A 27,285-nucleotide genomic window follows, 5' to 3' on the forward strand; every position below is an offset into this window, starting at 1 on the left:
TAAGGTGCCTCAACACGGCGAGTTGGCAGCTGGGTTGGAAACCCTAATTTTTAGGGTGTTGCACCCTATTTAAAGGTCATAAGCCCCTTTGGATGGCCTACTTCTCAGCATCCATTGTTATCAAAACCCTAAAACGAGTTGTAGCCTCCATTGTCAAACATTTGAGCTTTGGAAGGAAGTTTGGTGTTCATTTTATGTATTGTGAAGGAGTTAGAAGATTTTGAGGTTGCTAAGCTTGGAGAAGGAAGTCTTAGATCCATAATCGCTGCCCATTTTGCAAGGAGTTTGAGGTATCAAGTTCTTATCTTGATGGCTAGATGTTTAGATCTCTCTTTTGGGTTAAATTGTTATGTTTTAGTCATGGGTTGGATGAATGTTGGGATTAGGACGTCCCAAAGCCTTATTCTTTCAGATCTGGGGTTTTCATGGACTCTTTTGGCATAAAGGTTCCAACTTTATGGATTTAAGGGCCTCATGCATTCATTAAGTCCCATATTAAGTCCTTCTTGAACATTTAAGCCTCTCCTAGTCATGTATGAGCGTAAAGTTGGAGACTTTACGTGGTCTTCCAACTCTAGGGTGTTAGATCTGCAATTTGGGGCTTTGTCTTTGAATATTAAGTGCTTAATGGTTAAGCCCTCACTATTTTAAGTCTAGGGTTTGGCCTTGGACCCATTTCGGTGGTTCCTTGGTGTAAAGTTGGAAACTTTACCCTTCTAGATCTCATTTTGGTCGAGATCTGAGTTGTGGAGCTCTTAGAGTCAATAATGTCGGCTTAATGTATTAAGATGTTGGGTTTCTAGCGAACTCAACATGTTTATGGATAAACTCGACGAGCTGGCTCGGTTTTCCCCGACTTTGCAGATAACGAAGAAACACGACGATTTAAAGGACAACTCGACGTGTTGGGTCAACTCGGGCCATTGACCTTGACTTTTGACCCTGTCTTTGACCAAGTTGTTCTAAGGGGGTACTTGAGGTAATCGGAATTGTAACTAAGGGAATTATGGGCTTAGGATAAGGCCCATATGGGGTTGGGCCCAATTTGGAAAATTGGGTCATTAGTGGGCCTTTGTGGATCTTTTAGATTTAGGCCTCAGTTTTGATGCATGTTGGGTCAGGGGTAAAATGGTCATTTTACCCCAAGTATGGATGGTGGGCCTTAGAATGGAACCCAATTGCTAATTGGGTGTTATTTTGATCTAATAGCTCGGAGGTGTCGTCAAGGCAGCATCTAGGGATTTCTTTATGTGAGCTTCTGCATTCAAGGTGAGTCTTCTCACTATATCCATGGGTCGAAGGCACCAATGTCGGACCATTACTTGTTAGGTGGTATACTAGTTGTCTCTGTGATGCTTGCATGGAAGACCATGGGGGAAGCCCATGACAATTGGATATCAGACCATTGGGGGGGGGGGAGAGAGCCCATGACATTCCAGGTAAAGACCATGGGGGAGCCCATGACATACCAGCAAAAGACCATGGGGGGAGCCCATGACAACTATATGTATGTTGCATGATAATCTGTGGTTGTATGTTGTATGGTATTTTGGGGAACTCAATAAGCTTTGTGCTTACAGTTTGTGGTTTATGGTTTCAGGTACTTCCGGTTCGAAAGGGAAGGGCCTGACTTGATCGCAACGCATACACCCGTGCTTTCCGCAATGTGTGATCTTTGAGAATGAACTCTGATAATTGTCTTATTTTGAATGCTTTTAAATGTTTAGATAAAGTTACAATGGTGTTTTGATTATAATAAAAAACAAATTTACCCTTGATTTTCGGGACGTTACACGACCTTTAGCATTAGAGATTCAAAACCAAAAACTGGAGGATTCAAAATCGGAACTAGTATATATTACAAAGATTCAGAGATACGATACATATTCAGATATTAGAAAGGGGTTTACAAATTACAAATGTCTATTGGTTGCTGTTTATGAAGTTGATTATGAGAAGTCACTTTGGGAAATGAAGATTCATTTACGAAGAAGTCTTTTGAGAGAACTAGACTTGATTTTCCCGCTTCCATGAAGAGACACAAAAAAAATACCCGCTTCCATCAAAAGAAGCAAAAAAAGGCGATTCATTTAGGAAGAAATCGCTTTAAGAGAATGAATAAAATCCCAAAATCTGCTTCGTCTCTTTAAGAGAATAAAAAATCCCAAAAATTTTCAAAAATATAGGTGACAATATTTGAACATGAAACTCTCTCTCTACTTAAATCCTATGTCTCAATCATCTTTGTTTTGTAATTTTGTGCATATATATATATATATATATATATATATATATATATATACCTTAATAAGCATTTAGCATGTTTTGCTGAATTTTAAGAGGTATAACCCTTAAAGCATTGTATACAACAACTTTATGCATCAAAAATCATAAATCTTATTTTGGTCAAAGATTGAAAAAGTCAAGGAAGATAACACGGTGATTTTGAATATTTAAACTTTCAAGGTTTTGACCTGGTCATTTTAATCCTTGATCAGTAGCAAGAGATCCGACAAAAATCTTTAATTTTGGCGTGTTTTTCTTTATATCAAGTGTTGTTCCCCTCATTCGCTGAAATCATGACCGACTTTCTTCATATCTCGCTCAAAAAACCCAAAGACAACTCCATACCACCGTTTGCCTTTTCTCTCTCTGAAAAACCTTGACCCAAAAACAATGTCGTAGTCACTCAAATTTCTCACTCTCCCTCTCCGTTTCTGTCTAAATGTCACTGCACCACCACCTGAGCCACCGTTTACCCTTTCTTTCTCTGTGAAACCCCTAACCAAATAAGAATGGTCGCCGGCGCTTCTTGATGAAGAAAATTCCATGACGTGATGATGGCTCTCTTTCCTTATCGACGACCTTCACATCACCCCTACTAGATCTAAACTGAGTGTAGACCATACATCACCTTTACAACTTCCAACTCACGACACCACCGCCACAACCACTATTGATACTCCCTTCTCCGACATCTTTCTTTATGTATATCTCGATCTAGAAATTCTACTAAAAACCTCAATCATCTTTTTAAGCCATCACCACTAACCCTAGGATCGATTGTCTACCTGGTGTTAGTATAACCTCATGACAAAGAACATGGTCAAAGAAACCCAGAAATAATGTTTGTTTTTTTTCTCAGGTGCAGGACGACGTCTCTCTGATGTCAGCAGCTTTGATCACTCTGAAATCTGCATCTTCATTAATACGCTACCATTTTCAGTTTTTTGATAATATCTTGTATGTCTTCTTTAGGGTTTGACACAGATTTTTCAATTATGGATGAGGATGAACAAAAACATGAATTAATAACGGTTTGAAAATGGGGATTTAAATATGCATTAGGTAGCAAGTTATTGACTTTCAATCTTAATATTTGTTCATTGTTGGATTTAATTGTGTATGGTAATGAAATTTGGTTTAACCAATTTGTTTTCTGGTTCGAATTCTCACCCTTTTCTTTATAGATTTCTCATTATGATATTTTTTTTCTTGATTTAGCTTGCAATGGAACACGATTCAACCTTCATGTATAAATTTCATAATCATGGTAATTTTTCTTCTGTTTAGTTTTCTTTATTTGTAAATTTATGTATTTAGGTTTGTGTAATTACCGTCAATTTTCAGTTTTAATAGGGAATTTTCTGGTAAAAAAATCATGTCTGATGAAATGTGTAAAAATGTTATCAAGTTTCTAAATTAATCTTAATTTCATATTTAATCATGTGAATGTTAATCTTTCTTTCTGCAGTTCAGTAGATAGTTATGTTGATTGTAAAGGATGTGGTAGTGACATTAGTCTTTATAAATAAGCTCATGTTTATTTCTTGATGCTTTTGCAGGTCTCACACAAAGGTCAATTAGATCCACTTACTGGGAACCACTTAGTTATATTTGGTGGAAAAGATGCAAATAGAACCTGAGATGAAATTGAAACACTGTAAGATCTTATTCGAATAATATTTTGTGGATACTCTATAGTTGAGATAACCCAACACCTACATTCATTTTCTTCGTTGCGATTACTCTTATTAACTATATTTTATTGTGCATGAATGCAAGGATTTGGAAGGGGAAATAAGTTCTCAACAAACTAACTATAACAATGTCATGAGGCCTCAGGTAAGCATCAATTAAGATAAATATACATTTAATTTACTCAGAGGTTTGTTTCATTTCTTAATTTTGCATTAGATTTTGTTTTAGAACAAGAATGTGGTGGTGAAAGTTATCACCCATCCCTCACCATCACTATGTACTGCCATATGTTTACCACTTTACATCTCTCTCTCTCTCTCTATCTCTCTCTCTCTCTCTCTCCGGAGGAAACCTTATCCCCTTTCTCAGATTACCAGATTACAGGTCCTGAAAGAAAAAAGCTTTTTACCGATTTTTGTCCTTATCCCCTTTCTAAGATTACAGGTCCTGAAAGAAAAAAGCTTTTTACTGATTTTTGTCTTGGGTTTGTTTAGTTACATGTATAATGAAGGTATCTCTCTCTCTCTCTCTCTCTCTCTCACACACTTCTATGTTTTTTCTTCTCTAATTATACAAAAAGTTTTGTGCTTTTTGTTGGTTAAAAACCATATTCCCTCTATATTCCGAACTTGATTGTAATTTGAAATGTAGTTTGTTTCTTTGATTCTTGACTTTGGAATGCAATTGTCCTTGACAAAGGGCCAAGAAATTGGTACAATGGATCATGGACAGGCAACAATAAGTAGAAGACGAAATATAACCTTAATGAGAGTATCACTTGGATTATTCCTACTTTAATGGAAATCTAAATCCCACATGTCATATATATATATGAGATATATGCTAATATTATTTATTTGAAGGACAAACAAGTAGAAAAGATAAATAAATTATGAAGAAGTTTGTACTGTAAAGCATCACCAATGCCTTCTTTCTACATCTGTTCAGGCAAACAGAAGGTACTTTAAATAATGGTTCGGAAATTAGTACAATTGGTTAAGCATACAGTTGCTTTTTTATCTGGTGTTTGTTCCAACGAGTCTAATGGTATGAGTTTTGTTGCTGCAATGCTTTTTTTGCTATTAACTGTACAAACGTTGTTACTGCAGGTACAAACAATGTGTGCAAGGTGAGGGATCTGAAGTTGAAGTGATAATTAGAAATTATTCGTCACAAAACAGAAGTTTAAGATTACCCGCTTTCTCCCTCTATTTGGGCTATTTGATACCTTCCCCCTCCCCCTCATTATGGTGTAATTGTTGAAGTAAAAAAAACAAAACAAAAAACCATGTTTTTTGTTGCTTACTTCTCAAGATCATCAAATGCCAAAAATTTTGGTAAGTTTGCATTTTTCATAGTTGTTTTCATCCAATCTTGAATAATTTCACTTTTCATAGAAGGGTAAAATGGTCGTGTTAACTTTTTTTACCAGGAAATTCATAATACGTCTCTTCAAGAACAGTTACTTTATATTAATTAGTAGCTGATAATCTATTTTCTGTATTTTGTAGTTGTGTTTATCTGTAGTTGCGGATACTTTGTTTTTTGGGTTCATATGCAGGATCGAGTGTTAGAATGGAGATAATCCACTAATACAAATTGAGTCATTCGATGATGCAATCATGGTTTTTGAAAGAAAAGACGAACTCTTTGATAAGTCCCTAGACAAACTCGGATTATAATTTGAAATGTTTTATTTAGATATATTATAACATTGTTTTTAAATTGTATTTATTTATATTACAACATTGTATTAATAAAATTTCTTATAATTAAGGCATTATATTTGAAAATTTATCCAATTTTAACATTTACTTTCACCTTATGACATTACACTTAACCACATATAGCAATGTAAATTGATTTATATGTTGATGAAATTGCTATAATTGTTGTAATTAGAAAATATAAAAGTAGGATGTTATATTAACCAAATCAACTGAAGTACATTACATTTTTTTTCCAGATATTCCTACTACCTTTTCCAATTGATGTCATGACACAAGATTTGAGAATTGTGTTGCAAGATGAAAGGGTGCACCAGACCCTAAAGATCGACCATGCCAAGTTTTTTGACCCATGTTTCAGGAATTTAGAATTGAGAATCGGGTTGCATTTAATCCAACTACCTTTGGTCATTGTTAGTGTTTCTTTCAATATTGGTTGGTTTTTGTATGGCTTTTGATCTCATCCATCAAAATGGTTCAGTTTTTATGGAGTTTTTGGTCATTGCTTCTCAGGAATTGTTGGCGTTTGATCTCATCTATCTCGGTTAAATGATATTAATATTCTGCTTGCTTTGTATTTTGTTGCTGCCAAGTGCCAAAGTACGTGACACTCTAATCAAATTGATCTTTATTTACATGGTGGTGTATTTATCGTTGCTTTACATATAATTCTTCCAATGTCCCCTTGGTGTTCTTCCCGATGATCTTCCAAGCATTTGGTTATCATTCATCAAAAAACAAAGATATGAGAAAAGATGTCTTCTATTTTTTTTACACGTATATTGTTTATTAATGAAAACTAAACATCTTTAATAACATGAAACAATTTATTTGTCGCTAAATATAACATGATATATATGATAATAACTAAAGGCCCACTTTTATATCAATTTATTTTCTTTAAGTTTGTGGTTATTTTTATAAAACATCCAAATTTTTAGACATGTAGTAATGGTTAAACATTCCATATTCATTCCAAAATTGGACATTCCAATTTAATTATAAAATTTTCATAATAGAAGAAAAGAAAGTAAACATTGTGCCTTTTGGAATCCAAAAATATGTAGTATATGTTAAATAATTGTTTAAATGTAGTAACTATTTACGCAAAAAATTAATCATAAAGCTATACGTGGCGGCCCCTAAAGGCGTAACTGACAGGTTCTCGTTTATCTGCCCATCCGAGTCAATCTCTAGAAACTAATTTTGGACATAAATTATTTATACCTGTCGCTTAGTGCGGGTAAACGGCTAGTATATATATATATATATATATATATATATATATATATATATATATATATATTAACCGTAATTTTTAGGGGCCCTAAGATTTGGCGAGGCCCGGGGCGGTCGACCAACTTGCCCTCCTCTTGGGCCGGCCTTGGTTACACAAATATGATATACCAATATGATATAGAAAATGGTTTGAAAAGTGATTCATCAATAGCTAATTATATTATTTTTAACACCAAAAAATATATTTTATATATACATTTTTTATTTTTTTTTTCCTAATTTATATAGATTTTAAAAATACTCCTTATATTTAATATTATACAAACTTTATTGCATCTTTCAAAAAATAGTTTTATAATTATAGTATTGCACCAATATAATCAATCAACTGATTTATACAATTATTCAAACTAATTTCTAAAGCAATGTTTATTAAATAAAAATTATATTTATAACGCACATTAAATAAGGGTAAATATCATTGTTGGACAATAAATTTGTAATGATCACTAAACTTATTTTATGGATATAAAGTCGGTTTTGTTGGGTTTAAAATTTCCCTTTCGAACATTTGAAGTGGTAAGTTGGTTACCCATTTGCGATGTCACTCATACATGTTGACTACAGTCAACAATTCTTCATAAAGGCGTCATCCCCTCCTTATCAACCATCTCCCTGGCTGTTTAATCATCCATCACCAAATAGTCTCCACTATTTTTTGAACAACCGAAGGCCATCCTATTTTTCTTCATAGAGCCAACATAACTACTGTGAAAACCCCACCATCATCACATTCGATCACCAACAAATCAAATTTATTGTTACAAAACACACAAATAATACATTCCTTGTTCTTTGTTTATCTTCCACACCAGCAATCAATTTTTGAAACCGAAAGAAGATGAAGGTAGCAAATCCTGCGTGAAAGAACTAAAAGCAAACCCTTTTCATCGGTTCATTGGAAATCCTAATTATTGAGTTCTTGTTTATTTATATTCTTCGATTGGAACCTGTTTACGTGCAAATTTAGTTTTACGATAGATGATTTGATTTTTGTTCTTGCTGTTAAGACACACATGCATATATAGGGTTCGAATAAAAAAAGGGAAGGAGGACCTGTGATTAAGCGTAGAATAAGGGGCATAGATTTATAAAGTTAGAATGAATGTAATTGAGGAGAAGAAATCAATTGAAAGAAATGTGGATTCAAGTGGACAACTATGTGTCGGTCATGTCACGCTAACTTAGCAGCCACATTTTCTCCAACTGATTGTATGACATAGTAGACAAGTTCTTTCAGGTTTAAGGGACAAAATAAGCATGTCGGCATCTAAATTATGCCCATATAAAACCAAAAAAACAAGTTGATTGACGATTCAAACCCATTCAAGAAAGTATGTTGCCCAAGAATGATAATTAGTACATTAAAACATAACAAGTCAATTAAATAAACTAGAAATAAGGTTTGACATCATTTTGGTGTAAATATATAGTGTGATACCATTTTTTTTTTACTAAAATGGTGCAAAAAATGGTATTTGTTGGAGAGAAATTGTGCAAGAAATATTGTATACAATAGGATTTGGTATTGGGCTAAAGATGCCCTTGTTGTTAATCACAACACTTATTTATTACATGTATCCCACGAAAGTGTCATAAAAGAATCCTTATATATGAAAAAGGGCCAAATCCATATCCTAACGTCTTCTTTATTTAAGCACCACCAAATAAGATATATTCTAGAGATTTTGGTTTGTATTTTGTGTTTGGTTTCAAAATAAATTCTTGCGTGGTTCATCTTATGGTCAATTTTGGATCTCATATTAGATTTCATTTTGATGGGTTTTTGAGACGAGATCCAATCACCCTAATCTCAAATTTGGAATCTACAAAAATAAATAAATAATAATAATACGTAATAATTAAAAAACCAAAACCAAAACAAGCTTCAAAATTACCTTTCATAAAAGGTTTTGTGTATTTATCCTTCAAAATCTCATATTGTGAAAAGTATGAGGTTGAAGCTAGACATTTGGAGCACCAATCAATATACAAGATGTGAACGAGTTTCAAGAGATGGACAATTCGATTATATTTAATTGGAGTGAATATATCATCCTTCTATCAAAAATAGTTGTGTGATGAACATGTGATGTCATACGCTAAAGATAATTAAAAAAACAACTTATATTTGTTTAATGTTTATTGGTAAAAAATGGAATAAAGGATGATCATTCAAGTATTGTTGGAGGCATAGTAAAACGGTGGGTGTGTATCAGTTCTAAAAAAGGTAAAATAGTTTAGTTTAAAGAGTCAATTATAGAACTAACTAGTGAAGAAACCCGCGTTGCGGGATTAGAATTTTTGGTTTGCATAATCAGAATTTATTATGATAGTCGAAATACATGACTTTTACATTTATAAAGTTGTATTCGTTTATGGAGAGTCGCAAGTATGAAGTCCAGATTGTTTTCCATTGATTGGTCGTCAATAGCTGCATCGTGAAACAATTTTTTTAGGAAACCACACTCTTGGTGTTGTTCATCTGTGGCGATGGTGTTATAGGATTTGTTGTCCATGACGAACCCTTCTCTCAATCTGGTATGTGCAGGCGTGCAGCTGCAAGCAGATCCTGTATTTACTGGGAGTCTAATATAATAGATGTGGAAAGTGCAACGTGTGTTCTCGGGGTGCAGATGGATGAATATAGTGACATGCAAGTCCTAGTGTCTACTTTTCAGGTGGTGTGCTGTCAATTTTTTGTACTTGTTGGAACCTTTTATGTCATATCGTAACACATAGATACTGAAAATATTTTTTAATTGGTCAAAGAGGATTTAGAGAGCAGTTTGGGCCCAATACATGAGTTACTGGGGATAAAGGCCCAGTGCAGTAACAATAAAAGAACGTAAGTTTAGCCCAGTTGTTTTGCAGTCATTGAGGATATATAATTTTTAGTCGTTCAACCAAGAAAATGTGGTATTGGGTTTTCCAATTTTATGATAATTTATGATTTAATCTGAAATTAACTGTATGTTTACTATTTAACTTTGTCATTATGTTGTAGAAAGGATCCGATGAAAATGAGAGGTGTCAAGATTGATACGTTGGAGGCCTTTAAAGAAGTATATTTATTTATTATGGGTTGTGTAGAATATAAGATGGTTTTATATTATGTATCTGTATTCTTTCTTAGTATGGATTGTCGTATTAGATGTGGTTTGTAGAATGATGGTAAATCGTAAATATTAGTCTTTTTTTGTAGCGATATATGTATTCTGAACGGAATCGTAGTGACTTACTTTAGCGCTTATGTAATATCTCCTGAGCTATTGAATATGTTTGGATCTGTGTTGTTGTAGAGCACAGTATAGGATGCAAAAGATGGAATGCATTTGGAGATATTTATCATAAGGCATAGGAGGAAGTTAGATTGTAGCAGGTAAAGGTGTTTGAACAAAAAACTGAGTGGTATAAACATATCATATGGAAACGTAGCTGCCAAGGATAAAAAAAAAAGTAAAAAGATTTAAGATGAAAGCATATATCCCAGCTGCATTTGTAGCCAATCAAGGGTTGTCTTTATGCGACCTTAATCTTTTCTGAGGCTGTTTCTCTGTAGAGCAAGAAAAAGTGAGTTAGTGACAAAGTTTTTATTGACATTTTTTGTGTGTGTAATAAGATTGTTTGTATACCTAAGGGGGTGTAAGACAACTGTTTTGAGACATCTGATGTTTGTGATGTTGTAGATCCAATTGAATCTTTACGGTATTGGTCAGGTAATCTGGTTTCAGCCATCGGGGTAGGGGTCTGTGGGATTGTTGACTGGGTGACAGGTTGGAGATCGGCAATATCCACAAGGAGAAAACGGATGGTACCAGCTGCTGAGGTTCTTAGTAACTGAATTGTCATTTGTTTTACAGGTGATGTATTTGTCTTGATAGAGGTAGGCAAGTTTCGTCTACCTAGGTGTGTATTTTCTGCAAAGAGTTTGTCTGGCCCTTTGCTAATTATTTTTCGTGCGACAGAATCAGTTATGGATGCAGATAAGACACCAGTTTCGTCTGTAACAGTTACATTTAATTTATATCTGCATAAAGACATGTGTTACTGAGTCTGTGGTAAGTTGTCAATTTGTTGTCACGTTTAGAAGGTGATGAACTTACATGAAGTTTGGTGTTGTAACTGTACCATGTGCACTGCAAAACCAGTTGGTGCCTTTTTCAAAAATAGGATCTTTACAGACAGGACATGTCACTTGACACCAGTAATCTTTAAAGAAGACATGTTGGATTGATGCTTTCAGGTTGAATGTCTTATCCTGAAAATGCAGAAAAGGAAGTATATATAAATCATTTAGAGGAGATATCCGAATAAATTGTTTGGTTATGTATTACCAAAAGCTCAGAACGTGTCCTCTTTGTGAGGTCATCAATTGTTGTTTGTATGCCTGTATGTTCACTTATAGGTGTTGTTGGACCTGTATAGCTGCGGAATGCAGAAAACTTATGTTAACTAATTTGTATGTCTGTGATTATGCTGACATCGTTGACTTTGTGGCAGTTGTTTACCGGTGTATCAGTAGGGTAGTGTCTGGGATGTCAGGATTAACATAGAGGTGTGTTGCAACTGAAGATCCGTGCCTAAGCACTTGTTTAGAATAAACAGAGAAGGGGGTAAATTTGTTGGTTTTGTCTTTGTAGAAAAGAGATATCCAATGTAAAACAAAGATGAAGAAATAATACCGTCAATTCTGGAAGCCTTTAGGTTGGTAACCGCAACAACTGTTGTTACAGGGAGAGGCAGTAATTTTTGACGATCAAACTTCTCTGGACATTTGGTGCATTCTTTCCAAAGATTAATTGCAAGTTCATCACCACTGAATTTGATATACACAATGAAGACTAATTAGAGGATTTAAGAACATATATATATATATATATATATATATATATATATATATATATATATATATATATATATATATATATATATATACAATATTTTTATTGTGGCATTACTTTTCATCAGCTAAGACCAGCAATAGAAAAGGCTCTCCATCTTTTTTGTTGCAATCCTTCACTTTGGTGATGACTCCAATGAAATCTGTAGGTGTGAGAAATATATATTCAAAAGAGAAGAACTGTGATGTTATCTACACAATTTAATGTGAACGTTTTTGAAGCAATGATAGGAAAGAGGAAAAAATAGAGATATACATAAAAAAATGTAAAATTGCGTCAACAATGATTGTAGATTTCATGAGGTACCTGGACAATATGGTGGGTTTTCTCCCAACTCTAGAATTTGTTTTTTTGGTAGGAAACGAAACCAACTTGTTGGAAGGATAGATGTGTTAGGCATTGGTTGGATCGTGGATGCAATCCCAACATCTATGTAGAAATCCTGTTCTAACATTTTTTGATATTGATCCAACAGAGGACATGTATATTCATCAATGGTAAAACAGTCAGAGATTGTGAGTATAGACTCTATATAACCCTGGTTGGTTCGTTGGCCTAATATCTGAATGGCGTCTCCCTGATACGGTTATTGACATGTGATGCTAGTTAGTTCTGATAAAAAAAATCTTTACAGAAACAGAGAACAAACACAAAGTTAAATAAGAACAGCTTACAAATTTGTCGACTGCCAGATACCATGTTTCATGGCGGCGGTTATCTGGTTTCCATTTCCGTAGTATCCGTACTTGTAATGGTCCTCCAATACAACCATATTTGAGTTCTGAAATGGTTGTCATCTTGTATTCAATAGTTCAACTAATATACAGTTAACACTTGTTGTTAGAAAGAATTACATAATTTGTAACTGGTAACAACGGAGTAAACAGGTAAAAAAAATTAATAAAGTAAAGCAAAAAGTATATAAAAGATAATATTATTGGCTATGGAATTAGTTAAGCAAGAAAAAAAAAAGTTATTTACTTTTCCATTATATTATGATTACAAATTTATACTTTAGACAGCAAATCTCTGAAAACTACATTTTTTGTCAGATTATGGACATTATTGTCATCATTGTTTATGAGGACTTTGATCGAGTCTCGAGATGTTGCCCTAGACAAAGCAACATAAAGCTGACCATGTGTGAAAACATGTTGTGGCAGATAGACTCCAATTTTCTTAAGTGATTGTCCTTGGCTTTTGTTTATTGTCATGGCATAACACACTTTAATTGGAAATTGTTTTCTTGCAAATGAAAAAGGTAGGTCTGGTGGATTGTGAATGAATTTGATACGGGGGATGTATACTTGTTTCCCAATACACGTGCCTGTTATGACAAATGCTTCTATGACCGATGGAAGTAAGTGGGATACTATAAGTCGGGTACCTTTACAAAGACCATCCTTCTGACTAATGTTTCTCATCAAAATAATGGGGATCTTTGGTTTTAAGGTAAGCAAATGTGCAGGGATGTTAGCAAAATGCAGCTGGTTTAGAAATTCTATTGGATATAAACCTTCTAATTCTGATGTGTATTTACCATTAGGTTGCATTGTGTCTGTGCTCCTATAAATCCTGTGAACGTTACCTGTCATTTGGACAATGTGTTCGTTAATTTTGTCAGCAACCTCATTTGTGGGACATACAATTGCTCTATCCGAAAGATCAATAGCAGATGCGTTGTGAAGGACACCATCCCCATAAACAAAGTCTATCAGAAGCTGCAGTGAGTTCTTTGAAGGAGGAATTAAAAGATGGTCTGGTATCTTTACCCAAAATGAATTTGTTGGGTCTTCTTTGTCAGGTTCACCTATAGTCCCATTACCAACTTTAAGTATCCATTCTGCGAAATCCGACGTAGAGAACTGGCAAGCAGGAGCAGCAGTTGCATTCATCAGCCTCATATTATCAGTTAGCCTGTAAACCTTAAAGGATGTCCACAGATAAGAATGAGGCAATGTTGAAGAGATGATGGCTTCGCGTGTACTCTTTGACTTTACATGTAATGTTTGTCTAAAGTCTCCTCCAAGAAGAACAGAAACACCACCAAACGCTTTATCATCACAGTCAAGAATGTCACGAAGTGAGCGGTCGACACATTCAAAACAACGTCGATCACTCATTGGTGCTTCATCCCAAATAATTAGTGAGGTATGTTGTAGCAATTCTGCAAGTGATGTCTTCTTTTTAATGTCACATGATTTTTTTTCAGATAAGTCAATAGGTATTTTAAACCTTGAGTGGGCTGTCCGGCCACATGGGAGCAGAAGTGAGGCTATTCCAGAAGCTGCGACAGCAAGAACAACCTTCCCCAGTGATCTGAAATATGAGATAATAACAGTCCATAAGAAGGTTTTGCCAGTACCTCCATGTCCATAGACAAAAAGTAGACATTGTTTTTTCATCTCATGTGAAGTAAGAACTGCATGGTAGACAACCAGTTGCTGTTTGTTTAGACGTGACACCATTTGGAGATGTTGTCTATATAGATCTTCTTTGTCATACATGTTTTCTTCCAGCAGAAGACGGTTGGTCAGGACATTTGTGGAAGAAGCTAATGGAGTGGATAGCCTGAAGTCAGCTAATGATCGACTTGGAGTACTTGATCGGAGGATGTTCTCTAGATCCAGAAGAAGTTGTTGCTGAATTATATCAGAATGTACATCAAGGCTGCTATCTGGAAATTCTACATGAACTCTATGTACATAATCATCCACCATTTTATCATATGCAGCTTCCCACAGTGAGACTGGATTGGTGACCTCACAAAATAAAAGAAGATGACAGAAAAGAGACCGTAGCTGAGCGGAAGTGCCCCAAGATGACGCTTCATTAAACGCAGCCATCCATTCAATATCACCTCCTATCAAACCAAGAACGTTACATGCATCACGAAAAGTTGGATGTAAGACGCCTGATACTGTCCGAACATCTTCATATGATGTACATCCTTTTTGGTGGCACAGCAACATCCGTAGATAGAACAGTTCGCATGAAGATGGATGCACAAAAAGCAGCCTACCGATTGCTGTTGAAGATTCATAAACCCTTGGTGACCATTCTTTTGAATCGAAATCCCATTTATATTCTTTTGGATAGTCCATGTAGGTTAGATCATGTCCCGTAGGGTCACGTGCATTACTGTCGAACCATCCTAGAAGTGGTGTTCTTCCGAGGGACGGATTACTAAGCACACGGTGTAGTGGCATATCAGCTCTAAAGATGACATTTTGCATATGAGGCAAATGGACAGGCAGTGTCATTACAGGTGGACGTCGGACATGTATATCGAAATTCATAATCCTCCATGCAGCCTCATGAGGACAAACAAATCGGCCATCAAGGAAGGCATTTACCTCGTTAATTGGGCGGATGTCATGAGCGGAAGTGGTCTCTGCAGAAGCCTCATTTTTCTGAACTGTGAATCTGATGCATTCGACGCCTTTTGATATGTATTTGAAAAGGTATTTTACCATCATGTTCCAACCACAATATTCCACATTTATATGCGCTCTAAACCGGGAAGATAATCTTTTGTTGTATGGTACAACATAACCATTGTCAATGACGATCCCGTTTCCCATTGTGTGACATGACTCACTGTTTCTTTTGTAACAGGCATACCCATTTTTGTCAAAGAAAGTGCTCTTTTGGAATGGTTTTGGATACTTCTTGCTGCAATTATCGTTCTTCATACATGGTGCAGACTTATTTAATAATCCACAAGGACCATGAATCATGCAGTTTGTTATTACATCATACAGTTCTCTTTCTAATGAAGGATCAGGCAACTCTGCAGTTATATACCTATCAATGTCAGCCGGTTCTTTTATCCTATCTGCAGATGATGTCCATAACAATGTATGACAATGTGGAAGGCCTCTTTTCTGGAATTCTATTGTGTATAGATCTGAGTACACATGAAATGGACGTGTCAGATTACAGAAACAACTATATGGTAGAAAGGAAGGTATAAATAAATGAATGTACGATGCAGTGAACAACTGAATAGACACTTACATCCAATGACATCACCAAAGGTCTTGTCTTCCTTCATAAACCTGATAAAGGCGTCAATTTTTATTTGGAAGACACGTGAAATAATGTCAGCTCTACTGTGAACATCACGCTGCTGATGAAGATCCATAAAGCATTGGATCTCTGGCCACTTACTGTTACATGTGAAAGTAATGAAAAACTGTGGATTACCATACACCCTGCAAATAGCTAGTGCATCTTGGTAATGTTTGTACATGTAACGGGGACCACCAACAAAGGATGCAGGTAAATAAACACGTTTACCCACCACTTTATTGTCCCTATCGCCCTTCGATAGTGCATCATATAAACCACTCACATAATCTGACCTTAGCTGTTCTTGATGATGCAGAATGTATTCCAACCGATCTGCCTCAACACAGGTATATGCGTCGACCAGATATTGCTGGAAGAGGCGCCCTGATTCCAAGACATGTGAGTATATATGCTGACGCGGATGTATCTGATAGCTGTAATACATGTTGACAATGAGTTTTTTTGCACAGGAACCGGTTTTGTTTTGAAGCTTTAAACGTGGTGACCAACCATCCTCTCCATATGGAAACAACAAAGGGTATTGTAGGGGCATATAACTCGGATGTAATTTACTAACACGCTGAGCATTACCACCTTTTGATTGGACAACAATATCATATTTTCCACAAATATTTTCATCACCTATGATCATACACCCTAGGCTACCCGGAGCTGGAACAGTATATCTACGATCAGGGAGGTCACTATATAAGCAGACAGAGTAAGATTGTAATCCCATTTCATCAGCAATCTGTTTGGATGTTTTGAAAGTACGTATGTACTCATTGTGTGCTGTTAAACATCCTATAAGAACTTTAACTGTCTCAATGTCCAAGTCTTTCTTTTTAACAGAAGGAAAGACATTAAGTCTGTTGGAAGCTTCATTGTCAGTTTCATAAGTGTATAACTGCAAGAATCTAGGGCCGTTATTATCTTCAGGACATAGGGACCCAATCGAGTGGTAGATTTGACCAGAATCTTTAAAAACATATGGTCCACGACCATCATTAACTGCTTCATCGACATCAGCCCCAAAAGAAGTCATAGAGAACATACTGTTGTATGCCCTGATATCAGCCATGAAGCGACTGTTTAAATAAAGGGATCGAATTTCAGGAGGTGGGGGGAAAGGGTAAGGGAGGATAACGGTACCAGACTTACAGCATTGAGTGTACACCGGCCGATTTGGGAAGGAAACCATGAGCAGAGGAAGACGAAGAAGGCGCCGTATAAGCGAATTTCCGCTTAGGCATTTTACAATTCGATCTGGGAAGGGAACCATGAGCAGAGGAAGACGAAGAAGGTGTAACACCCAATTTTTCAAAACAATTTTTCATTTCAAAACATACTTTCCACCACATAAAAATCACAAAATCATAATAAATCTTTGTATCATCACAAAACATGTCCCAAGATCTCATATAAATAAATCCTCTCTCGTGTGTACGAATCATGCCGGCGCCTTCCCGCGATCCTCACTAGTACCTGAAACACATCACACAACAACTGTAAGCATAAAAACTTAGTGAGTTCCCCAATATACCACATACAACACATACGCCACTCGAGGCTACAATACGACCCTCCGGTCCGATGTGTCTCAGCGGGACCCTCCAGTCCCGTAGCTCGTTGGACCCTTTGGTCCGGTCATAGCTCGTTGGACCCTTCGGTCCGGTCTGTACCGTTGGACCCTTCGGTCCGGTCTATATCGTTGGACCCTCCGATCCGGTCTATATCGTTGGACCCTCCGGTCCGGTCTATATCGTTGGACCCTCCGGTCCGGTCTATACAAAACATAGCATACATATAACACAATGCACATACTCTCATACATACACATAGCATAAAAGACCCTCTGGTCTACACATAAATATCACTCTAGGTAATGTATAGTGAGAAGACTCACCTCAGATGTCTCGGATAATATCCCGCCTGTGTATATACTGATCTAGCCTCTGCCTATACACATAACATAATCATCTCAATCAATCACGGCTCTCTAGGCTAGACTAGACTCTCACATGTCCTCCAAGAAGGCTAAAAGGCTATTTTACCCTTCAAACAGTCCACAAGTTCCATTGTTGACCAAACCCAAAAGTCAACAAAAGTCAACGGTCAACCCTTAACCAGACTCGCCGAGTGCACCAATGTGACTCGGCGAGTTCAGTCGTGAACTCGAGTCCTCTATCCCCCTTCCGGGTCAATCTGGTGAGTGGCACGACGATCTTGGAGAAATCCCTGATAAATCTCCTATAATAGCCGGCCAACCCGAGGAAACTCCTGATCTCGGTGGGGGATCTCGGCACCTCCCAACTCATCACTGCCTCAATCTTGGCCGGATCGACCAAAATCCTATTCCGGTTAACGAGGTGCCCTAGGAACTGGACCTCTCGTAACCAGAAATCACACTTGGAGAATTTGGCATAAAGCCTCTCCGATCTCAAAACTCCAAGTAACTCTCTCAAATGCTCATCATGCTGCTCTCTGGATCTCGAATACACCAATATGTCATCGATGAACACGATCACCGAACGATCCAACATCGGTCTGCATACTCTGTTCATGAGATCCATGAATGCCGCCGGTGCATTGGTGAGCCCGAAAGGCATCACCACGAACTCGTAATGCCCGTAACGAGTCATGAATGCTGTCTTCTGGATATCCTCATCTCGTACTCTCATCTGATGATATCCAGACCTCAAGTCGATCTTGGAAAACCAAGACGCTCCCTGCAACTGATCGAATAAATCGTCGACCCTCGGTAAGGGGTAACGGTTTTTGACTGTCAGTTTGTTCAGTTCCCGGTAATCAATGCACATCCGGTGTGAACCATCCTTTTTCTTGACAAAAAGGATCGGCGCTCCCCACGGCGAGCTACTCGGCCGTATAAACCCCTTCCCCAGCAGCTCCTGAAGCTGCGAGGATAACTCCTGCATCTCTGGTGGCGCAAGGTGATAGGGCGCCTTGGCGATAGGCGCTGCCCCCGGAACCAAGTCAATACGGAACTCTACCTGCCTCTCGGGAGGTACACCCGGCAACTCCTCGGGGAAAACATCCGGGAACTCACGCACTATCGGGACCTCATCGACCGACCTCGGTCTCTCTGCATCTACTCTCGTATCCACCACATAAGCCACAAACCCACTACAGCCCTGCTGTAGACTCTGCCTCGCTCTAGCGGCCGAACAAAATGTTGAGCCAGAACGGGTACCCTCGCCGTACACCGTAAGTACTCCCCCACTGGGATCTCGTATCGTCACCAACTGTCGCTCGCAGTCTATCACAGCCCCAAATCGGCTCAACCAATCCATGCCTACTATGACACATACGTCCCCCATAGCAATCGAGACCAGATCTATCGGGAACTCGACACCGAAGATCTCGAGTACACATCCTCGAATCACATCAGTAGCATACACTGTTCGCTCGTCGGCTATAGAAACTCTTAGAGGTCGACTCAACGCCTCTCGCTGAACACTGATGTGTCGACTAAAAGCTATCGACACAAATGACCGACTCGCACCCGTGTCAAACAACACCAAAGCAGGTACAGAACACACAAGAAATGTACCTATGCATACCTCAGAATAAGCATAATATCACAAACTCAATATAAACAGAGGAAAGAATACATACCAGCTACCACATCGGGTGCTGCGCGGACCTCCTTCGCTGTCAACTAAAAGGCTCTCCCGCGAGCCTTCGGCGCCTCGGCCTTCGCCGGCCGACTCTCTGTAGCTCGGACAGCAGGCGCAGATCCCTGCGCTGATCTCTGCAGTAGCTGTGGGCACTCGGCCTTCCGATGGCCGGTCTGGTTGCAATGAAAGCAAACCGTGAATCCCTTGGGGCAGTCCTTCGCATAATGCCCCTCCTTCCCACACTTATAACACACCCCAGCTCTGCATGTCCCCTCGTGGCTCTTGCCGCACTTTCCACAAGTACGGCCCTTCGGACCCCCAGATCTCGAATCAGCGGGCTTTGCCCGCTTGGCTGCCGGCTGAGACTGTGCCGGTCGCCGATCCACCCTCTGAGACTCGGCCTCCTCCCTGGCCTGCGTCTCCAGCTCAATCTCCCTCTTCCGGGCATTTTCCTGGAGCTCAACAAATGTCCGATAAGTCGAGTTCGACACGAACTCCCGTATATCCCTCCTCAAAACACCCAAGTACCGGCTCATACGTGCCTGCTCAGTAGACACCTGCTCAGGGCAGAACATCGCCCTCTCATGAAACTTCCGGGTAACCACAGTAACCGAATCAGTACCCTGTTTGAGGGTCAAGAACTCCTGAGCCAATCGCTCCTTCTCCACCGGAGGAACATACTCATCTCGAAACATCGTGGTGAACCTCTCCCAGGTCACCGCAGTCAGCTCTGCAGTAGTGAAGTCTGCCGTCACAAACTTCCACCAGTCCTTCGCTCCCAAGCGAAGCTGGTTCAGCGCAAACCGAACCCTCAGATGCTCTGGACACGAGCAGGTATAGAAACAACCCTCAACATCGGTAATCCATCTCATAGCAGCAATCGGATCCTGCGTCCCATCAAACTCTGGTGGCTTCGTGTTGCTGAACTCTCTGTACAGCAACGAGTCACCCCCCTGCGGCCTGGCAGCAGCAACGGCTGCGGTGGCCGCAGCAACAACTGCATCAGTAAGAGCGGTGTACCGCTCATCAAAAGCCTCCATCATCGTGGTCTTGATAGACCCGAACATCTCTGGAATCTCAGCGCGGATGGCAGCAGCCACCTCATCATGAATCATCTGGCGGAGCTCCTCATCGCTCACAACCCCCTCGCTAGTCCCTGGCCGGTGGCGCGTCCCAACCATGATGTCTCTCTAAAATACAACACAAGATATCAGAGACTCTCTCGAGTATACTCGTACTCGATAACTCAACCCTACTTGCTCCTTAGTACCCAATGGATTCTTACTTAGGGTGCACACTGCTCTGGTGTCTTCAGTAGTACGGGCCCTATACTACCATCCACACCGCATCAGCATTCACTCTAAGTCCTCCTCCTTGGATCCCAGATCACAAGTATACAATATCTCACTGGCATAGGCTACCCTTCGGTAGGCCTCTCAACAGCTCCTCACTGCTATCTATTCGCTCTCAAGCATCACATAGCAGCAAAATCATTTCTAGGCTAAGGCATCACAAATCAGACCACTCTAGTCCTAATATGATTACCTAGCCTACCCTAGCATGCATAATATCTCATAACACATAAGGTAAGGGTATTTTGGGAAATCACCGTTCGGGCGCTGGCTGATCGTACACACTGCTCTGCTCTGCTCTTTCAAAACATTCTACTCTTTAATAAAATTTTGTGAATTTTATTTTGAAATTCTCTCAAATCCTCAGTTTGAGTTCAGATACGCCCGAAGGTGCACCCGAATCCCTCAAACCAAGGCTCTGATACCAACTTGTAACACCTAATTTTTCAAAACAATTTTTCATTTCAAAACATACTTTCCACCACATAAAAATCACAAAATCATAATAAATCTCTGTATCATCACAAAACATGTCCCAAGATCTCATATAAATAAATCCTCTCTCGTGTGTACGAATCATGCCGGCGCCTTCCCGCGATCCTCACTAGTACCTGAAACACATCACACAACAAACTGTAAGCATAAAAGCTTAGTGAGTTCCCCAATATACCACATACAACACATACGCCACTCGAGGCTACAATACGACCCTCCGGTCTGATGTGTCTCAGCGGGACCCTCCAGTCCCGTAGCTCGTTGGACCCTTTGGTCCGGTCATAGCTCGTTGGACCCTTCGGTCCGGTCTGTATCGTTGGACCCTTCGGTCCGGTCTGTATCGTTGGACCCTCCGGTCCGGTCTATATCGTTGGACCCTTCGGTCCGGTCTATATCGTTGGACCCTCCGGTCCGATCTATACAAAACATAACATACATATATTACAATGCACATACTCTCATACATACACATAACATAAAAGACCCTCTGGTCTACACATAAATACCACTCTAGGTAATGTATAGTGAGAAGACTCACCTCAGATGTCTCGGATAATATCCTGCCTGTGTATATACTGATCTAGCCTCTGCCTATACACATAACATAATCATCTCAATCAATCACGACTCTCTAGGCTAGACTAGACTCTCACATGTCCTCCAAGAAGGCTAAAAAGGCTATTTTACCCTTCAAACAGTCCACAAGTTCCATTGTTGACCAAACCCAAAAGTCAACAAAAGTCAACGGTCAACCCTTGACCAGACTCGCCGAGTGCACAAATGTGACTCGGCGAGTTCAGTCGTGAACTCGAGTCCTCTATCCCCCTTCTGACTCACTGAGTCATTCCCCCAATTCGGCAAGTCACTCACTGTGTGATTCACGGGAAACCCTAACCCTACTCGCCGAGTCTGCCCTTGGACTCGGCGAGTTCATGTCATGCACAAACTCAATTGACCTCCTGAGGTCAGATCTGTTCCTTAGAATCATAGATCTGACCTTCCCAAGCCTGATAATCACGTAAAGCTTGGATCTTGACTCTCATGTGACGTCTAGGAGGCTTTACTTGGTGATTTAGCCCCAAACACAACAACCTAAGCTCATTGCCTCCATAGTTCAACATAAAGCAAGCTGGAATAAGCTCTTTAGACCACTATGGGTCCAGATCCGAAGTCTCAAAATGAATAGGGGCCATATTCTCACAACTCCTTCCAATAAAAGACATAAAAACTCTACATCTATAGGTTCCTTCAACAAAACAGATAAAGGGGCGACATAATACCTCAAAGATGAAGTCTTTTGCTCGAAATCCCCAGATGCACAACCTCCTTGGTCCCCTCCAAGCTGGAATCACCTCCTAGAAATCCGGATGTTACAGAAGGGCTAGTATAAACAGAGTTCCGCCTTGGCATTTTACAATTTGAAACATGAACATATACAATGGAAAGCAAAATGCAAAGAAACAACACCAATAAACAGAAACGGAAGAAGATGCGTGAGTACAAACCTGCAAAGAAAGCCGACGATCCTCCTGAGAAGAACAAAAGAAAAGAGCGATACAGAAGGTAGGGGGGGGGGGGGGAAGTGGAAGTGGCAAAAACGAACGACAACGAAAAGAAACACGTAGAAAGGAGTTTAACAAATGAGGCCATGTGTAATCCACTATCACCTAAAGAGAGATGTAGAAGCGGTTGGAGTTTAAGAAACAAAGACATCTGTAATCCACCATCTAATTTAATAACCAAATAATTTAATAACCAAATAAGACAACAACAGAAGAAAAAAAAAAGAAAAAAAAATTCAGCAACCAATAAGAAGTCAGAACTGTTCAACATGTACTTCAAAATTAGTATATATATAAATTATGAGTTTTAGTTTTTATATGGTTGGAAATAATGAAGGCTTGAAAATCCAACAAACTAAGTATTTAATGGAGTTATTTATGTCATAAATGCAAAACAAGAAAAAACATTTAAACCATTGGTTGCTCCATCCCTTACATGTTATTGGCGTCTGCATGATGAAATAAAGGAAACATAAATGAGAGATCAATTCGAGTAGTTGGTATTGTCCAAGGTTCTAATAACGTGAGGCGTGAGCTTTACGACAAAGTTAAAGTTAAGCCATGACAAGCCTTAGTGAGGCATAATGTTTTTCAAGACGTGACTATTTTATATACACTAAAAAAGATAAATCATTGAATTTTATCAAATATATCAAATTTTTAGAAGTGTTATATTAATATTTAATATAAAAAAATTAACAAAAACTCAATTACTTAGGTCCGATCAGAAAAAAAAACCCGTGCCGTGGAAAAAACCAACGCTATAACGCGATAAGGCGCATATTGACACGTTATTTGGACGTCACGCTTAACAAGCCCGCCTTTGATGTTTTCGTAATAGCTACCCCACGCCTCGCGCCATGATACACTTTTTAGAACCATTGTATTGTCCAACAATTATTCAGTACCAATATATATATAGAGTTACATACTCATGGAACCTGAAACCTGATCTCTAACACCAACATCAATATGATCTCTAACACCAACCTGAATAAGACTTTATTTATAACTTATTATAACCATCGGAACAACCTTATATATTTAATTAAAAAAGTAAAACTATCTCTCTTATATATATACAATCCAAAAACTACAATTTTTATTGGTTTATATCAAACCAAACCAACTTAATCTTTTATTATGGATAGTTTTTATAAAATATATCAATATTGGTTTTTATTTTGAGAGAAATCATAAATTTTAGTATACATTGTTTGTTTTGAATTTTATGAAAGTAACAGAAGGTTATAAGGCTGGAAGGAATGATAAAACTTCTAGCATATTGCCATATATGTTTTTTTTATTGACACATAGGTTTTTTGGTTGCCGCATAAGATAGCATGTATAGATTGAAAAAGATAGAAAGTTGTAACGTATGATTTTAATAGGTTTTGTTTTGAAAAAGAATAATACAAAATACACCTAACCAATCACATTTCAATACTCTTTCTCTCTCTCTTCGCGCTACTTTGGTAGCAAAGCAACCCATCGCTAGTGAGTTAGCTAGCGAACGTTAGAGTGTGGTGTAGAAGTTCATAGCGAGAGTATTGGTGAGACCACTCCATCAAGCCTAAGGTACACCCTTGGTCTAATTTATTTATTTTATATAATAAACAAATATTAGTAATATATATTGATTTTGATCTTATTAGAAGGACGATGCATTTAATTTTAGCAGCCAAAAATGAAAAATGTATAAATAAACAAAGAAAATAATTTAATGGATGGCAAATGAGACAAGTGGGATAATGATTTCTAGATTTGCCAAAGATCTCCCGGATCTCTGCTTTTAGTCTTTTTGCTTCTTTAAACCAGATTTTGCCCCCCACCCCAACCACCCTATAAATGCCATTTTCTCTCATCAACTACTCTCATCAAACCGCCATTTTCCATTTCCATGTCAAGTCTCCTGTCCTTCTAGATTCTACAAATCTTTCTCTTTTCTATCCAATTTTTCATTATTCATTTTGCCAAATGGAGACGACGACGACCCTCTGTTGCGATCCGACCAACTCCGCCGACTGTAAAGAGTTGCATGTCCTCGCCGTTGATGATAGCAACATCGACCGGAAAGTCATCCAGAAGCTTCTCCAGATCTCTTCCTTTAAAGGTATGATAATGATTACAATCTCGACCTGAATTTTGAGTTTTTCATATTCGGTTGAATAGATTATTATGGTGGTTTTGCAGTTACAGTTGTTGAAAGCGGAACCAGAGCTTTACAGTATCTAGGGTTAGACGAAGAGAAGAACTCGACTCGATTCGATGTAAGCCCTTGCAACTTTCAAATCGAAATTTTAGTTGACATTGATTTTTATCAGTGAATAATATCATTCCAAGTAAAAGCAAAATATATTTTGTAGAAACGAATCTGATTCGTTTTGATTGCCAGGATCTGAAGGTGAATTTGATAATGACAGATTATTCCATGCCTGGAATGACAGGTTTTGAACTGCTTAAGAAAATCAAGGTTTGTGTTCAAACTTTTAATTTATCATTTCATTCGATCTTTTTCTGTTCACCAAATAAACGAATTTAGTTCTTCATGTTCATACAGAATTCTTCAACACTGAGAGAGATACCAGTAGTGATTATGTCATCTGAGAACAGTGTAACACGCATCGATCGGTATGATTTCACATTTTCACTCTCTTTAATCAATCAATTCTTTTGCTCATGAACATCTGCATAAATCGAGTCTTAATCTGTACAGATGTTTAGAAGAAGGAGCTGAGGACTATTTACTAAAACCTGTGAAGCTTTCCGATGTTAGACGTCTGAAAGACGCTATTCTGAAATCTGGAGCCCCGGAAATCGACCCGATTCAAACAAAAAAGAGGAAATATAGACTCGATCAATCATCAAAACTGCCAACATCCATTGATTGTCATGACCTAACTTCATCTTCACCAGATTCGCCTCAACAATCGGTAGCAAAACGAGCTAGATTATAGAACAAAACAAAGGCATTGGACACATTCTTTTTGTTAATACTTCATTCTTAACGAATGAAAACCCCCTTTTTGTTAGGAAACTACATTTGAGGCACACTTATAAACTCAGGAAACATTTTGTACATGTTATCTTATTGAGTGGATTTGTAATTCTCCAAACTTCATAGTTTAGGTTGGAATACTTTTCATTGACCGGAAAATCGTTGTTTTTTACAATCGATCTAAAATCATGAAATTTTTTTGTTTATCTTTTTGCAACATTTGGTTTGTCTATTGAAATTATACCATTTCGATTAAAAAATAACAGAATAAGTTGAAGATAGTTAAGAGTCTATAATATTTAATAATTTATAAAATGTTAATAAAGATAAATATCGGGTGCGTGTTTCTGACATTTTTTTAATTACGTTTGTAAAACAGTTGAAATGATGCTATATTCGTACTTTAAACGATGACTTTTAACAGTTAAACATGATCTTTAGATTTGCATCTTTAATTCTAAAAAGCAAAGGCCTAAAAGAAAATGTGTTTTTTCCTTCTGAAAGGGAAAAGCAGGTGGGGTTTTGAATTTGGAGAAGGAGAATATAGAAAGAGAAAAAGAAAAGTTGGTTTTAGGTGTTTGATAAAGAATCTTTGGTAACGTTAAAAACAAAAGAAATCTAATGAGGGCCCTACCAAGATTTGTTGAGTACAAGTCTCCATTAAATCCACTAGGGCCCTTACCAATGAATTACTCAATTAGTCAAAGTTGCATACTTATTTTACAAAAAAAGTGCAATTTTCACACACAATTTATGAAGTTATTAGACTTATAATTAAAAGCTTTTGTGGCCCTCGTTCCTTTCGGCAGTATATGTATTAATGAGGGTACTTGTGGATGTTGGTTTCGAACTTTATCATTTGACATCGTAGTTTTAAGATTTTTAAAGGACGCTTTGAAACGTGTTAATGAAGATTTTCTTTTTTGGAACGATAAGAAATTAATAAAAACTAGCAAGCTAGTAAAAAAGAAATTACAAAGTCAAAGAAGCCAAGATTGGGTCTTGAACAGAATAAACTGAGTTATTTTGGTCATTCATGTGATGATATGAAGCTTCGTGCGAGTTTATTCCCAACTGACATTTGACGGTCGCTATTAGGGGTGAAGCTTCTTGGGGGAGTTATTAGTAGAGATGCGGGTTTTATTAGCGGGTTAGCCATCAAGAGGGCTGTCAAGGCTGTTGATTTGATGCACATTCTTCCATAGTTACATGACCCCCATAATGAGCTCCTTTTGCTTCGATCTTGCATGGGCAT

General features: G+C 38.0%; 2 protein-coding genes and 1 long non-coding RNA gene across 3 annotated transcripts; 1 reads left to right on the top strand and 2 right to left on the bottom strand.

Moving 5' to 3' along the window:
- Nucleotides 1-10,931: 10,931 nt before the first annotated feature.
- Nucleotides 10,932-11,423, bottom strand: LOC145115258 (uncharacterized). The gene is made up of 3 exons (XR_013711487.1): nucleotides 11,345-11,423; nucleotides 11,114-11,268; nucleotides 10,932-11,037 (listed from the first exon to the last, which is right to left on the bottom strand). It is a non-coding gene; the product is annotated as an uncharacterized LOC145115258 (long non-coding RNA).
- A 1,495-nt stretch (nucleotides 11,424-12,918) lies between these two features.
- LOC145111298 (uncharacterized) lies at nucleotides 12,919-17,030 on the bottom strand. The gene is made up of 2 exons (XM_079047590.1): nucleotides 15,932-17,030; nucleotides 12,919-15,821 (listed from the first exon to the last, which is right to left on the bottom strand). The coding sequence occupies exons 1-2, from the start codon at nucleotides 17,028-17,030 to the stop codon at nucleotides 12,919-12,921; spliced, it is 4,002 nt and encodes a 1,333-aa protein (XP_078903716.1).
- A 7,839-nt stretch (nucleotides 17,031-24,869) lies between these two features.
- On the top strand, nucleotides 24,870-26,234 carry RR5 (response regulator 5). Its single transcript, XM_079051368.1, has 5 exons — nucleotides 24,870-25,145; nucleotides 25,226-25,302; nucleotides 25,428-25,505; nucleotides 25,593-25,663; nucleotides 25,749-26,234. Exons 1-5 carry the CDS (start codon nucleotides 24,881-24,883, stop codon nucleotides 25,987-25,989), a joined length of 732 nt encoding a protein of 243 aa, XP_078907494.1. The 5' UTR covers nucleotides 24,870-24,880; the 3' UTR covers nucleotides 25,990-26,234.
- The last annotated feature ends 1,051 nt before the right edge of the window (nucleotides 26,235-27,285 follow it).

Source organism: Lactuca virosa, chromosome 5 (genome assembly GCF_052849685.1).
Source record: "Lactuca virosa cultivar CGN04683 chromosome 5, Lactuca_virosa_CGN04683_v6, whole genome shotgun sequence".
Classification (NCBI taxonomy): Eukaryota; Viridiplantae; Streptophyta; class Magnoliopsida; order Asterales; family Asteraceae; genus Lactuca; species Lactuca virosa.

What these genes read in the sequence shown, in the direction of transcription:
- LOC145111298 (XM_079047590.1), bottom strand. Translation starts at nt 17,030, where the DNA reads ATGACTTCTTTTGGGGCTGATGTCGATGAAGCAGTTAATGATGGTCGT. An exon ending in CTTTGGTGATGTCATTGGAT is followed by an intron (nt 15,822 to 15,931) that starts GTAAGTGTCTAT and finishes ATGTGTACTCAG; the next exon opens with ATCTATACACAATAGAATTC.
- RR5 (XM_079051368.1), top strand. Translation starts at nt 24,881, where the DNA reads ATGCCATTTTCTCTCATCAACTACTCTCATCAAACCGCCATTTTCCAT. An exon ending in CCAGATCTCTTCCTTTAAAG is followed by an intron (nt 25,146 to 25,225) that starts GTATGATAATGA and finishes GTGGTTTTGCAG; the next exon opens with TTACAGTTGTTGAAAGCGGA. An exon ending in AACTGCTTAAGAAAATCAAG is followed by an intron (nt 25,506 to 25,592) that starts GTTTGTGTTCAA and finishes ATGTTCATACAG; the next exon opens with AATTCTTCAACACTGAGAGA.